The 16,596-nt window shown below is 33.5% G+C and overlaps 1 protein-coding gene across 6 annotated transcripts; it reads right to left on the bottom strand.

Annotated features, from left to right (window-relative positions):
* Nucleotides 1-305: 305 nt before the first annotated feature.
* LOC124356940 lies at nucleotides 306-15,207 on the bottom strand. 6 transcript variants are annotated; one of them, XM_046808259.1, is made up of 3 exons: nucleotides 15,006-15,203; nucleotides 5,056-5,488; nucleotides 306-1,363 (listed from the first exon to the last, which is right to left on the bottom strand). In XM_046808259.1, exons 2-3 carry the CDS (start codon nucleotides 5,432-5,434, stop codon nucleotides 525-527), a joined length of 1,218 nt encoding a protein of 405 aa, XP_046664215.1. In that variant the 5' UTR covers nucleotides 5,435-5,488; nucleotides 15,006-15,203; the 3' UTR covers nucleotides 306-524. The 6 variants fall into 6 exon arrangements, with proteins under 6 accessions (XP_046664215.1, XP_046664217.1, XP_046664216.1 ...); XM_046808261.1 differs by having other exon boundaries at nucleotides 5,056-5,467; XM_046808260.1 differs by lacking the exon at nucleotides 15,006-15,203 and adding an exon at nucleotides 7,839-11,154.
* Between the last annotated feature and the right edge of the window lie 1,389 nt (nucleotides 15,208-16,596).

Here is a 16,596-nt window from a genome sequence, read left to right as displayed (position 1 = left end):
ACCCGCGGGTTCGTACGTAATTTGATTTTGAAAAACTGGGAAATTATGAGTACATTCTTTTTAAATGGGATTCCAAACAATCCTGAGATAATTGATAGTCACTGAAAGATAATCCAACCTCTTAATCCATATTAGATTTAAGTTTAAAGATAAGGCCCTGAAAGTTAGGGAGGGAGAGGAAAGGAGAGAGAGAAAGGATTATATTTTTATATAATAGTATAGATAAATTGATAACATGAACACAACTTGAGAAATTTACTGTTTATCCAGACAGTACAAATGGGCTGACAATGAGGCACAGTTTCTTTGTTTTCATAAATTCTTTACTTCACATTACAATGGAAATTATCAACCATTTTATAATATGTAGGTATCATTTAAACACAGTAGCCAACTTATACTAATGAAAGCACAATGAATTACTAATATATTTGACAAATCAAATTACAAGTCTGGTTAACATAAAATGACAGGTTGACATAACACTACAGTTCCATAATAAACCATGATAATTATTATTGTCCTTATTCATTTAATTTCACTTGAGCCATTATAATAATAGTGTTGTCTAGTAAAAACCCATTTGAAACATTTATGAGATTGTTCCAAGAATAAAATGAAGAAAATCCCCAAACACTATTTATATTAGAAAATTTCGTTTTTAAGGATTTACTCAAATTCCCCTTGCTTTGCTGGTTTATCAGAGAAAGATTACAATCTACTTGGACCTCCCAAGAAGTATCACTTGAGATCCCTATACAATTCATATAAACTTCTAAATCTATTTTATCATTTGATTGAACTGTGATATACCAGTAACAGTTGTGAAAAAGGTATTTTTTAGACACACTATATTTTTCATTGGCATTATTTATGTCTTTTACAACATGAACAAAAGTTATTTTTGTTTCAGATTCAACTCGAGGATTAGTGTTGTTACAAATGTACTCCAAATCCGGAGCGTCACCTGTACCAAAATAATTGCATATCTCGTTAACTTCCTCACAAGTTAGTATACCTGTGGGAATTACAGTTTCGCAAAATTTTGTACATGGAAATGTGCAAAAACGAATAAACTTGAGATGGGAAAGTATGTGATTTCTCACATCCTCGCCATTTTTAGAGTTGGCTGCATGTTTGCCCCATTTTACAACAGCTATCCAAACGCGTACCTCACTTGTACTCAGATGTTTAGCCTTAACAATCTGCTGCAACGCTGTGGTATCCAGCTGTAAGAACATTGGTGAGGAAAAAATATTGTCTGTATCGCGTTCAAGTATTTTTAAAAGAGCATCTTCCAACTTCTTGTACAGGAAACAAACTGGATTTGAAATTGCTATAAATATATTTTCAAATGTCAATGAATAGAATAGAATAGAATAGAATAGAATAGAATCTTTATTCACCACAAGATATTCCATAGAATACATAGGCAAGTCATGTAACTATGAGATTAATATTTCTACACACAAGCCATTGTTTACATAAATATAACCTAAGCCAATGGACTATTTTAAGACTACAGTAGGCCCTATAATATAAATAACAGCAATATAGTATTACAATACTAGTAAATATTTTAATCAAAATAGCATTTTATAAATTACAACAGGCCTAACTTAAACATTATAATAAACAACACATTGGACATTACAATAAATAGATATTATTTTACTTAAACATATATTTGTTTAGCACAAAGTGACAAAAGATTCTTTGAAAGCGTCAGGTCAGGCTAAAATCCAATTCGGACCAACTCTCAGAAAGAAATTCTTCCACTTTATAAAACGGATTTTTTAATAAAAAATTTATGATACAGATTTTAAATTTATCATTTTCTAAATTCTTGACTGTGTCGGGTAACTTATTCATTAATCGGCTTGATATAACTATGGGATTTCTTTCACTTTTTAATAGCCTATTTTGTGGTAAATTAATTAAATTTGCAGATCTAGTATTGTGGGAATGAATGGAGCTTCTTGTATGTACCTTGTCTAAATTAGCTCTCAAGTACATGAGACACTGAAATATGTATAGGGAATGTAAAGTCAATATTCTTAATTCAATAAATAATTGTTTACAATGGGCTAATCTATGGGAACCAGTAATTACTCTTATAGCTTTTTTTTGTGCAACAAATATATCTTCTGACTTGGGAGCACCACCCCATACTATTAAACCATAAGACATATGGGCATGAAATAAACCAAAATAGGCCTGCCTTAGGCCTTCCCTTTCCAACTCACCACTTAACCTTTTTAAAGCGTAAATGCTTTTACTAAGCCTACTTTTGAGGACAGATATGTGTTGGTGCCAATTAAGGGTTGGGTCTAAAGTTAATCCCAAGAACATTGGACTATCTAAGTTCATATTTTTTTCTTTAAGAGAAAAAAGTACAGTTTTGGTTTTTTCCTTGTTTAACACTAGTTCGTTAGCAGCCAACCAATTCTCAATGAGGGTTTGATTATATTTAGCATTTTCTAATGCCAGACTTTCACTATCATGCCTATTTAAGACAGTAGTGTCATCTGCATAGAGAATAATCTCCGCAGGAATATTACTACTGAGGTCGTTAACCATAATAATAAATAATAAAGGACCCAAAACAGATCCCTGCGGAACACCGCACGTGACAGGCAAGAGACATGAGGATTCATTACTGTCTTGTACATATTGTACTCTGTTCTCAAGGTAGGATTGAAAGATTTGAAGAGCCACACCCTTTACCCTAAAATACTCAAGCTTAGAAACTATAAGATCGTGTGAAACACAATCAAAGGCCTTGCTGAGGTCACAGAACGTGACCGCAGCAAGGTCCTTACCCTCAAAACAATCATGTATACCCTCAACTAGCTTTATAAGGGCATGTGTGGTAGATAACCCATTTCTATAGCCAAACTGATTGTTACATATTAGCCTATTCAATTCAAAATAAACCATTAATTGTTTGCCTATGATTAACTCTAAGACCTTAGAAAAGACAGGAACTACCGTTATAGGCCTATAATTATTCAAGTCATCTTTTTTACCTTTCTTAAATATAGGAATGACCTTGCTTATTTTTAAACAATCTGGGAAAATTCCTTGGGCCAAACATAAATTGATTAGCCTTGTCAAAGGATTCAAAATACAATCTATTATTTTTTTCAGTAAAACGTTACTCAAGCCATAATGGTCCTTACTATACTTACTAGACAAATGACTAACTGCATCCAAGACAATTTTTTCAGTTACATAGCTAAAACTTAACCCTACCTTATGCTCAGGTACCTTGCAATTATTTACATACTGCATTGCTTTAAGCCCATTAGCTGCTACACTGTTTAATTTCGGCTTTACATTACTGGCAATGTTAATAAAAAACCTGTTATATTCATCTGATGAAAAAATATTTGGGTCTTTTGTTTTAGTTTCACCTTTCCTACTTTTATTTACAATCTGCCAAAGGGTTTTGCTCTGATTTCCTGACTCCTTTACTAGTTTAGAATTATATTGTTTTTTTGTGTGTTTAATTTGCTTGCGATAATCTTTTTTTTCAGATTTGTACAATACATTATACATTTCAAACTCATGCCCTTTTGAAGATTTTAAATGTTCATAAAGTAAGTGAAGCCTATCTTTTTTAGCACACAGCTCATCAGTGTACCACTCTACATTAGCCTTAGAACCAATATTTACTGTATTTTTCCTTTTAATCTTAACCTGTTTATTAAAGCTTAAATTAAAGTAATACCGAACTGTGAGCATAAAAGCATTGAACATTTCATTTACACTAGTTTTAGCAAATAAAATATCACTCCATTTTTCTTTGGCAAGGTAAAATCTGAATACATTGATGTTAGAGTCACTTAGAATAGGAACAGTCTTTAAGCTAGGACCCATATATGACAGTTCTTTTTTAGCAAGATAAGAGCTATTTTCCTTATAAGTATTGTTAACAATTAATAGCTGTCCCAAATGGTCACTCACATGACAGTTAATAACTGTAGCAGTACAATTTTGTAAGGTCAAAGAAGTAAAAAAATTATCTAAGCAGTTTTTACCTCGAGTAGGTTCGTGAATGGTCAGTTGTAGGCCATAAGTAAGACACAGGTTCACAAACTGGTCTGCGTCTTTATCACTAGTTAAAAATTTTAGATTAAAATCTCCACAAATTATAGATTTTTTGTCAAGTCTATTAATATATGATAGTACTTTTTCCATTGTATTGAGAAAAGAAATAAAATCTCCATTCATACTCCTGTAAACTGTAACCAGCACTAGGTCCAGGTCAACAACTTCAACACAGCACAGATCACAGTCCAATTCAACTGACAAACTATTAATTGCTTGATTTACCTTTACTTGTTGAGAAGAGTATCTTGAGTAAATAGCAGTCCCTCCATGACCAATAGTTGTTCTACAAAAATTAGACACTAGTAGCCTATCATTAATAAGTAAGTACTCGTTTAACTCGTCTTCCGACATCCAGTGTTCTGTTATGCACAGAAAATCTATGTCATACTCAGATAAAATCTGTTCAAGCAGCTGAACTTTATTTGATAAAGACTGTACATTCTGATGTAAGAAATTAATTGAAGTTATTTTAGAGGGCTCCTTACAGAATGTCTGGAGTTTTCCGAATGAGTAGTTTCACTAGGGTTGGGACAAACCAGGCCTACTGACATACGCCTAACACTTTCCACAATTTTATTAGCCAGCCACTTTTTCCCTTTTAAATTCAAGTGCGACCCATGTCTTGTATGTAGTGTTCTCTCTGCCGTGCTAGCCTTAACTAGAGTAACATTTTTATGTTTGTCACACAGTTCTTTTAGAGCAAAATTTGTATTGTTGACTTCAGTGTTAACACATGACCAGTTCACTAAGTCATGCCTTTTTGGCAAGTCTACAAGTATAATATTGCAAGTAGGCCTACTATTAAATTCTAATAGACTGGAAATTTCTTGAACAGCTTCCAATGATTCATTTTTTGATACATCATTCGTACCTGTTATAAGAACTACTACATCTTCACTTTCAACTTCATTTAGGTTATTGTAAATTTCAGCCACAATGGAAGTATAAGCATGATATGTGATACAACTCTAGGTATAAACTCAGCTACTAGATACTTTTCCATTACATACAATAGGTCAACACTCTCCTGAAAAGAAAGCATTGGTATTATGACATCACTTCCACCATAAACACACTTCAAGAAAATCCTAAATGTTCCTGGTTCAATATCAACAACTCTCATGTCTCCCCGTTCAGCCAATTCACTGTCTTCAAGCATGTTCCGTAAAGGCACACTGTATCCCATCAGAAATATTTTTACTGCTCCAATCCTTTCAGTCTGTTTTTCTTCAGATCCCAAGACAAAGAAACAATCGTTCTTTGACGAGGCTGTTAGCCAGTAACTGACGTGTGATGGTAGGTTTTTGTCCCCTTCCATATTATTTTGATACAATAAAATAAACACTCAGCCCTGCCAGATCACAGCAGTCTTCTGTAAAAAAATTAAGTGTCAAAAAGCAAAAATGCATTTAACCCACAAAATTTCACTTCTCCTAAGAATTTGTGGAAAAATGTGTTTTACAGATGGTAATAATAGATACCGTCATGTCTTATGGTTAATTTTTTAATTAATACAAAATAATAACCATAATGAAAATAAAATAAAATGAATTGGGAGAGAATAATAAAAAAGAAGAAAGAAAAAGTATGATTACGTAATGTGGCCCTTATTTTTATATTTAGCGTTCAATATCATTTCTTTTGAATATCCGAAGAATACATTGCATGTGTTGTAATTCTTTTTAAATTGGAAAAAGGAATATAAAATCATGGGTTATGTATTTAAAGAACACAATTAACCCATGATAATTTTTTTTAGTAAGCAATTCATGGAAGAGATTAGTAGAGAACACAGTTCTAGCTAGAATGCTCTATATACTTAATTTTCACTCCTAATAATGAATTATTTCTCTTTGACATTGTCCATTTTGATATCCCTAGTACCTTTTATTGTTAGGTATATTGATGACAGTGTAGGTTAATATGTACTAAAATAAAAAACCTGTCTTCTAGCATTTTAAACATGACAACAAAATAACACAAACTATAAATGCAAATAAAGTCTAGATGTTATAATCTGGACATAACAGTAAACTGGAATTCGACACAACATTTGCTCAGTGTTACCACTATAGGGAAATGTATTATACGACACATTACATTATCAAGACAAAATTTGGTAGGTACTCATCTAAACATGTTTGGGCTTAACATCTCCCTTGATTATGGATTCACTTATTCTTTCATTGTCCGCTAAACAAAGGCATATCAATGGCACAGTTTAGATCAGTTTTGACAAGATCACTTATAAATAGATTTGTCCTATAATAGGTTCAAGAGATATAACAATAAAGAGAATCACAAAGGCTTTTATGAACAAGTTTTGAAGGAATTCATTCAGGTTAATGCGTTAGGTAGGAATGTCAGTAGCTGTTCAGATTGGAAATTTGTAATAAAAGTAATACAATCTGCAATTATCACACTAAAAATTTATAGATAAATAAATATGTTCACATTTTTTGTCAAAAATGTTATGATCTACCATAGGTACACTACAATTCTGGTACCAAAATAGGACTTGTTTCTGCTAAATCAGTCTCTACAATGGTTTTAAAAACATATTTTCAGATGACAAAAATAAAGAGGATGTGAATCCCAATAGTTGAAATGAATCAGTTGAATAGAATATAGAGTAAGTAGATACTGCTTGCAGTATAATTGGTTTGTCACCTGCGTTTAAACTTAGAAAATCAAACAATGGAAAAAAGGCAACTAAGCGCTTCTGTCAAATGGTGATAGTTTCTCAAAAAATAAAAACAATCTTGTGGTAGTTCTAAATAAAACATAACCAAAGGGCCGCTTGCACAAGACCATTCTTGTTCATGAACTTTGAGGGAAGTATAAATTTATCAGTAAAGAAGAAAAAATCCAAACTATACATTATTATACAATTAATATGCACTAATTATCTATGTATTGGTCCACATGGTAGCCAAACTTTTGTTTGTCTGAGTCATTGCTCTAAATAACAAATGAATTATTAAAACAGCAGGGAGTTTTTCCTAATTTAGGGGGAAAAGCTAATGAAGTAAATGATTTAACAGCTAAGAGAAAGAAACAGGATTTTTTTCTGACATTTTCCATCGTTCAGCAATACAAAAAATCAATAACACTATGTTTCGAGATCTGCAATCTGATTTCTTTTTCAGGTAAATAACTAACCAACATAAAATTGCAAACTAGGAACAAATCATACCAGAGCGTTGTGACAAATCAAACTCAGGAATCAAAACCACCATGTTTAGTGTCAACTTCATTAACTCTAAAACATACACTTAATAGTGGTTGGTCAGCGGTTGGTGCATGTATGAGAGTTATTATAGTATTTGCTCTGATCAGACTTTTATGTGATTACACTGTTATATGATTATATTACATTTTCTACCATTTTTGAACAGTCACAACCCTTCAACTAAACCAATAAACATTTAGTAGGAGTTTATTTACTATGATCCTCCCTCCATGACACTGCAATTTGTATTAAATTACACATTTGTTACGCCTATCTCATCAGAAATATTAAAGCTTTAATTTTGATAAAACTAAAATTTTGGTGATTTATAAAACATTAAGAATACATTTGGGATGAATATTTATTCTGGTTGATCTACTTTTAGGCAACCACAAAGAAGTTATTTTTACGAAGGTCGCTCTGAAAGTTTTGAGATAAATGAATTTTTCTGCTTAACTTACAAAATGTTAGGAGTGTTCAAAGTAATCACCTCTAACATCAATGCAGTGTAAGAAGAGGCATTGCTGTGATGCAAAACTAAACCCTTATTGTTCAAGCTGGAAAAACTTCTGGTAAGCATTATTCAGTGTACCAACTTGCTATGACAGTCCTCTGTCCCCCAGCTTAATAGCCTCCACCAATTCCATACTCCTGATGAAAACAGCGTACATTACTACTTTTACCAATCATTGTTTCATAACCATTGTTGGAGATGGCTAATCTTCACATGCGACTCTCTCCTCTAGTTACGTCATAATCTAGCGACAATTATGGATAATCCGTTGATCACTAAAAACAAATGGATAAAAACATGTGGAGAATCTATGATTTATTGAATTCTTTACAGGAAGGTGTAACTTGTTCTAAAATTGATCTGTCTGAAGCTTATCTTCAAATTAGCTTAGATGACTACTCAAAGACGTTATGTGCAGTTAGCACCCATAAGGGGTTAGTTATGTACAACCGAGTACCGTATGGAATTTCTTCGGCACCAGAAATATTCCAAACGATTGTGGAACAGTTATTAATGGGAATCCCAGGAGTAGTGTTTTCTAGATGATATTCTAGTAACAGGGAAAAATCCAGATGAACTCTTAGCTAGACTAAAAGAAGTATGTAACCAATTAAGTAATAAAGGCCTAACAGTCAGTAAAAACAAATGTCAGATTTTTTTGTTATCCTGTTTTTTGTTTTCCTTAAGTTATGTATTTAGTAAAGCAGCGTTAAAAACCTCACCTAGTAAAATTGAAGCAATTCTGAAGGCTCCGGAACCGGAGAATGTAAACAAACTATATGGTTTTTTAGGTTTAGTAAATTTTAATGCTAAGTTTCTACCAAACTTGTCTACCTTAACTGTACCATTGTTTAAACTATTGAAAAAGGACACTGTATATATTTGGAACACTGCTTGTAAACAGGTATTTGAATTTATTAAGAAAAAAATGAGAGCCAGCGCCTATTTTAGCACATTATAATCCAGAGTTACCATTACGCTTGTAACCAGATAGTTGAAGCAATAATGGCATTAGTGATGTTATTAACCAAGTGGAAGCGGATGGTACTGAGAGACCCATCTGTTTGCTTCGAGGTCATTTACCTCAGCCGAACTCAAGTACTAAGCATAGGGAAGCCTTAGCGATTGTCTTTGCTATTATGAAATTCAACCAGTATTTGTTTTGTAAGAAATTTACATTGATAATAGATCACAAACCATTCAAACCATTGTTATCCATCTTTGGTCCTAAGAAAGGGTTAAATGATTATGCAGTAGATTGCAATACTATTTTTATCTGGTTACGATTTTAACATTGAATATGTAGGATCTGAAACGAATGGTCATACTGATGGCCTATCTAGGTTACCTTTAAATGAACAGGACTTCAATCAACCATAGAACACAACCGATAAGATGTATTATGTTGGTACTTCCCTTAAATATTTGAAGGACAATGAAATCCCTTTAAATTTTCAGGATATTAGGAAAAAAAACAGTATAGATCCAGAGCTTAGTAAAATCTTAGGCTTTGTTTTACACGGCTGGCCAGTAAACCGTGAAAACAATGTACTAAAGGCTTATTTCCTAAGACAGAGTTAATTAACTGTGGAGTAAGACAGCGTGGGTGTACCGTGTGATTGTACCAGAATCTTTAAGGAAAAAAGTTTTATATGAATTACATGCTGGAAACAGGCGTATTTTTCTAAGTAGAATGTTTAATTTTAAATTATTTAAACATGTTTATCATGTGAATTTAGTTAGTAAAAATTCCTATAAATTGTACTACTGAAATAAATGTAATATTGAATTATTCATTTTATAGAAACAATCAATACATTCAATAAAAACAACCGAATAACAAGTGTAGGCCGCTCATTAAAGTCTATCCTAAATATGAATAACTTATTATTAATGTTATTACTTTATAAGTTAGTACATTTAATGCTGAATAAAAAAATTAGATCTTGAAAATTGGTTGAAAAATACTTGTTTACTAATGTATGCAAAACGTGCAAAATAGAGCTGCATTTTAACTATTTTATCCACACATGTCAGGATTTTTAGGAGATGATTTGGGAATATTGGCTGGGATCAAAAAGATTAACACACCATTTGTTAGACGACTAGTGACTAAAAACGTTTCTCCAATGTTGAACGGCTAGTTACTCGTCGATTTTGCAATCATCTATATTTAATCAAACTTTTGCTATCAAAAATAAAACTTAAATAGGACAAATATTATACCAAATTAATCAGGATTCTCATACACTAATTTGATATATTGAATAATAATGCATAAGTATGCACAGAAATAATAAAGTTGAAATACAAACGTTGGTTTGCCATGTCTGGTCACGCAGTTAGAGAGAACACGAAAAAAGGGACTTATTCTTCCCTAATACTTCCTTTCCTATCTTCTCAACAAGATCATGTGCTAAAAACATCTGTTTGTTGATATATGTTGCGAAGAAAGATCTTCGACGCAACCATTGTTTGCAACATTTCTGTAATGTTAGAAGATTAGTTTCTATAGTCACTACTATTTTGTTGTTTCTCATAATATTGTTGAGCTAGTTTCAAATGACATAAAACTTTTCCTTGCGAAATTTGCCATTAAGTGGTATAGATATCTTCAAGAAAGAAGTGTATTCCATATTGATGCACCGGCATTACTTATTGTTTATTATAAACTCTTATTTTTGAATCCTAAGCTTGTATATGTATAAACTATACCGTGAAAAATGGTTATTTGTGATTAATTTATTGTGCAATAATTTAGTGACATTCACAGATCTGTAGGCTAAATTGTAATATAAAAATCGTGATATATAGGCCTACGCCTAGATTACTACTACCGTTCATTTCATTATGTTTCATTAATTGAACACTATGAGTGACTTAGTAAGTAAGTCAAGTGAACTTGAACAATTAATATTATACAATGAGTTTTATTAACGGTTTTAAATATCGATACTATCGAATACAACATTCTACCTATACATATTCATACACAATCATTGCCAGCTCTCTTTATTTAGACTAGTGATATCATAACCAGCTATCGGTATTTCGTTTATGTACAAGAAGGTAGTGACAACGACAACAAAAATGGCAAAGAATATGCAGATATTGGTTCAAAATGTTTTTATAAAAACTTAGCAATGTTCTAAATGGTTATAAGATAAATAAAATAACGTTACTTCTTTAAATCCGAATTATCCAGCTTTTTATTGACAAGATGAAAACTAGAATTAAAGGTGGAAATCAAATAGTGTTTCGCTGCAAGAAAAGTAAAAACACAACGCATCAAAAACAATCTTGAAAAGACTTGTTTTGAACATTCTAAATTTGGTATTATGAATATAATGAAAAACCATGTACTATTTCAGTTGAAATCAAATAAACTATTATTTTCTTATTAATGAATGTACTTTTGACAGCATCAGTACCAACAAAAATACCATTTCAGATTAGCTAAAGTAATCGGAAGTACTAAGCTGCTCAAACGTTATTTAAATAAAGTTTAGTTATTTTATGTAATCTGAAACAAATAGCTTTATTTAACATATAAAAGTATAGCTTCACTATAATACAATTTTAAAAGCCTGAAATTTAATTCAATTCAACATCACTCAAAATTAGTTCAAAGTAACATCGTGTTTGGAAATAAATTCAAAATTAGAATCATTTGTTTCATTATTGACTAACGGCATATTTCCTACGGACATTTAGTCAGAGAAGGGAACCTCTTCCACCAGCGGAGCTGGAATGGTTTACAGACGGCTCTGAAAAAAATAGCGACACAGGCGCTGGAATTGTGGGCGTGAGATCATGCAGGGAGCTGGTGGTCCTTAGGGGCCCTTCCTTATCCTATAGTTTTTAAAGGCAGAGGTCGCAGCCATTATGGAATGTACTCGTGAGAATCTTCACCTGCGATATAGGAGTAAGACAATCAATATTTTCATGGATAGTCAGGCAGCACTGATGGCGCTGGACTCTTGTGTGTTCAAATCCAAACTTGCTATCAAATCGTTTCTTCCCTTGGCAGAACCAACAATGTGACTGTTTGTTGGGTTCCTGGTCATGAGGGGATCCCTGAGAATAAAAGAGCTGATGCCCTGGCCAACCGGGGCTCAGCGTCAATTATGATGGGTCCTCAACTGTTCTGCAGTATTCCAAGGTGTGAATCCTTTGGGATTGTCTCGAAATGGGTTCACACTGAACATGAGAGAAGGTGGAGGTTGCATCCCGGTATGAGAATGAGCAGAATGGTACTACAATCATCTTCCTCCAGGGTGGCGTCTGACCTCTCACTAATTAGATCAATGTCTTCTCGGGTTATAGGTCTGATCATGGGACATCGTCATCTGAGGAAGCACCTTCACAGAATCAGCATCCTTCGGGAGGATCCGCTCTGTAGAACGTGTGATGAGCAGGATGAAACTGCCAAACACTTACCCTTTGACTGTATGGCAATAGGAAGGGAGAGGTATGCCATCTTTGGTAGTTTAGACAAGGGTGGTGATTTTCCCCAGGAGGATCTTATAGGTTGTTTTCGGCGGTTTGTGGAACTGCTGAAATCATAGACTAGTAGGCCTCATTGTGTGTTTCCGGGGCGCGCAAAAGGTCCTTGAGGCTTAAATGCATGGCAATAGGCTGCCCCATAAAAGAAGAAGAATGGCGGCAAGAACAGTGACATACATGTCTTCTTTGTTTCACAAGCAGTAAGTTTAACGTTTATCCTTGAAAATACATAAAGTAAATAAATGTTATGTTTTGTTGTAATTGTATAAATGATATATTATATCATAATTTTTATATGATATTAATATTTATACATTCATTTCTAAGATTGAAAACCAGCAAACCCATATTGTTCTTCGAAATATCTATTATATTAGTTGTTCCGGCATTTGGTTTTAGTCGGTCATGAATATCGATGATTCAAATCATTCGATAATCATAATCCGATTGTGTTGGTGATCACTTATTATACTTCACCCCAATACAGAAAATATTTTGGGTACTTTGGGATTATACCGACCACACCCAGACATGAATCGTTATTTCACATTTCGTTTCTACTGATTACTAGATTAGCGTAGAACAATATTTCGTCAATATAAAACAGGAATTGTCTTATCGCAAACCCCTCCCCATCCTCAGACAGAGGTCAAAGTCGAGCGTCTAGTAGATAACGTGATTGCAGTCTCGCCACCCGTTCAGCTGGTGCATCGCTTTGTTGTACTTCCGTGTTTTACCTCTACATTTCTCCAAACACAAAAATTCAACAAAAACAATCATTTACCAAACTAAACTCTTTATTAAAAAAACACTAAAAACTTGTTTTTATTCTTGATCACATTCCGCCACCCAAAATGCGAGTGCCTCCGGCCATCAGCGCGGGCCTTGGCAGCACCTTAGGTGCTGCCAAGGCCCGCGCTGATGTCGATGAAAGAAAAACATCCCTCGAGATAGTACCTATCAGTAAAATATCAAATTCTAGAGGGGCTAATCAGAAATATAAATTGAATTGTAATGGAAAGGCAATTATGTACCGTGCAAATCACGTGATGCCGCGCGGCCTGCCGTAATCAGGATTCTCGAGAAAGATAAGATAACAGCGACAACAATACCGATCACAATACCTGGAAATGCTTGTAAGTTTGTAATTTTGTAATTGAAGAGTTGTTTTTTTCGTTCTATCATGTTTGTTTCTATAAATTTCTATTTTTGTGTTCTTCATACTAGTGTGGTCGGTATAATCCCAAAGTACCTTTGGTACTTTGGGATTATACCGACCACACCAGTGTGAAGAACACAAAAATATAAATTTATAGAAACAAACATATTATAGAACGAAAAACAACTCTTTAATTACAAAAATATAAACTTACAAACGTTTCCAGGTACTGTGATTGGTATTGTTGTCGCTATTATCTTATCTTTCTCAAGAATCCCGATTACGGCAGGCCGCGCGGCATCACTGATTATTTAAGTTTTTTGCACGGTACATAATTGCCCTTCCATTACAGTTCAATTTATATTTCTGATCAGCCCCTCTAGAATTTGACATTTTACTGATAGGGCTTCGGCAGCACTCGCATTTTGGGTGGTGGAGTGTGATCAAGAATAAAAACAAGTGTTGGGTGTTTTTTTCAATAAAGAGTTTAGTTTTTGTTTGGTAATGTTTGTTTTTGTTGAATTTTTGTGTCTGGAGAAACGTAGGGGTAAAACACGGAAGTACAACAAAGCGACGCAACGCACCAGCTGAATGGGCGGCGAGACTCTGCAATCACGTTATCTACTAGACCGCTCGACTTTGACCTCTGTCTGAGGATGGGGAGGGGTTTGCGATAAGACAATTCCTGTTTTATATTGACAAAATATTGTTCTACGCTAATCTAGCAATCAGTAGAAGCAAGTGTCAAATAACGATTCATGTCTGGGTGTGGTCGGTATAATCCCAAAGTACCAATATTTTTAAATGTTAGAATGTGAATATATTATTTTTTGGAAAACACAACATTTTACTATTTACTAAAAACAATTCACAAATTTTTGGGAATGTGGATTTTTTATGTTTTGCATAAAGAACCTTTTTAAAAGACATTATGCATATTTTGAAAAGTAATAAAAAAATTATTTCTATTTTTTTAAGGATTTGCTTAACTTTTGATATTTTAGTTTCTCACTTATAATAAAAAACAAAATCCTAAATTTAAGTACAAATCCAACTGCATAAAAATGTTCCTGTTTCATACTGAAAAATAAAATATATAATAGTGTATACTTTATTTCAATTATAAACATTCTACATGTTTGAATGAAGGTGTGCATAACTAGCAAAATAGTGCCCGTCACTATAGGAATTTTAACTGCCAGATCCATAGTTAACTCTGCCAACAATGTGTGTGGTAAGTTACACTTAGCCTAGTCAATTCACATCTAAAAGATACTTATGCTGTCTACCCGGTAAATCCTAAACTACGGTACTGTAGTTAGCATCTCGTGGGCCTATTAACTTAAATTGTATTCTTTTACATGACTAATCCTTTCGGTGCACATCTCAAAACCCTAGATTGTCTCGGGTTAATTCATTATGCTTTTTGACACTTAAAATTATTACTCTTATCGTAAGACAATTATTATATCACTTACAACAATTATTACACAAGATAACTATGATTCGAAGATCTTTGAAATCCGCAGTAAAGAAATTCTGTTAAACCTCCACAATGGACGTAATTCCCTAACAGTGAAAAGTGAAAACTATTGACAAAAAGAACTTATTGTTGGTACAATTCACAGGTTCCCAGAGGGGATTTTAGAACCATAACCAAAATCAACCACAGAAAAACGAAACCTTATCGGAGCGAGCAAGGAGATATCAAAGAGTAAGTAGTATGCAAACAGCCACAGAGTAACAACTAAATAGATAGTATTAAGTAAAATAAACATAGTATTAACATAGAAAGAAAAATATTATTAAGTGTCGTGTTTTCTGCTAACAATTACCTTATTTTACCCGTTCGAGTGGCATTTCCCTCCCAAGCACCCTCCAATACTCAAATTACCCGAATATCTGGTAATTACTCTAATTTGCAATGCTGATACAAACATGCATACAATCAGAGGCGATTAAGGTTTCTTCTTGCTTCCTTTCATGTCCTTGGTGTCTCAATTTCAGATGTGCATTGAGTAAAGAGTATAAATGGAAAGTATATAGTGGAAAGTCCATGGTTTTCCAAAGTTAGACATGTTTTATATCCCATGCGACCTCAAGGTGCGATGTAGACGATGTCACGTCAAGTCTGAATCATGGTTGCTTGACTAGAGAAATTGAACTGGAGAACCCGATGTGCCTTTCATATCGAAACGATGTAAAGAGTTCGTTTTTGAACTTCGTCGTCCATCTTTTTAGATCTCTTCAAACGTGGGCTCCTGATTACAGGAGTTAAGTCTATGACAGTGTCAGATTTAAAAGAAAAAGGCAGTGAAATTGAACTAAACTTAACATTGGCATTGAATAAATCCTTCAAATTGTAGCTAAGTTATTTATAGAAAACTCAGATATTCCGCCATGCTTTGGAATCGTGTATAAAACATGATAGTGTACTCGATTATGCATCTGGAGACCTATTCATCTGGATTACACTGGATGGCTGCTGGAAAACCAAATATACTTCTTTTGTAGTCTAGATATCTGATTTCTAAATTAAGCAAGTAGTTTAGGTTGTAACTAATTTGTCAGCGACTGTTTTGTATCTCTTCAGACGTGGAGATTTCGGGAGTCAAATCCCTGACACTGACAGTGTTAGGTTTCTAACGTTGCATTATGTAGAAGATGGAATTAAGCTAAACGCAACATTCTCAGTTTAATTTCATGGCCACAAAATTTTTATGAAGGGTTAGATGCCATTCTTTGAAAGTTATTTGTGTATCGGAGCGAATGCGAAGTAGCTTATGTAACATACAGTTACAGTAAGGAATGAGAAGTATATTATGTCAGTTGATTATAGTGTATTCGTAGTCTAGAGGTTTTAAAACTGTTACTGTTTGTTAATAGTTTAAACTGATATTGCGATTTGTGAGGTCTTAATATATGATTATGATCATTTGAAAATTATTGGCTGAGCCTTAGCGAAGCCTATCACTGGAGAGGTTGGAAAAGCGTAATTTTAGTGTCTCTATCTGTCTATCTGATCGAACGATATCTCGCATACGAACTGATCTATACACTTTAAATGTG

The sequence above is a fragment of the Homalodisca vitripennis genome, chromosome 3, assembly GCF_021130785.1.
Source record: "Homalodisca vitripennis isolate AUS2020 chromosome 3, UT_GWSS_2.1, whole genome shotgun sequence".
Classification (NCBI taxonomy): domain Eukaryota; kingdom Metazoa; phylum Arthropoda; class Insecta; order Hemiptera; family Cicadellidae; genus Homalodisca; species Homalodisca vitripennis.
Note: the sequence above shows the minus strand (reverse complement) of the source record. Positions and strands in the feature narration are given on the sequence as shown.

Coding starts and splice junctions, on each gene's coding strand:
- LOC124356940 (XM_046808256.1), bottom strand. CDS start 4,467: ATGTCGGAAGACGAGTTAAACGAGTACTTACTTATTAATGATAGGCTA.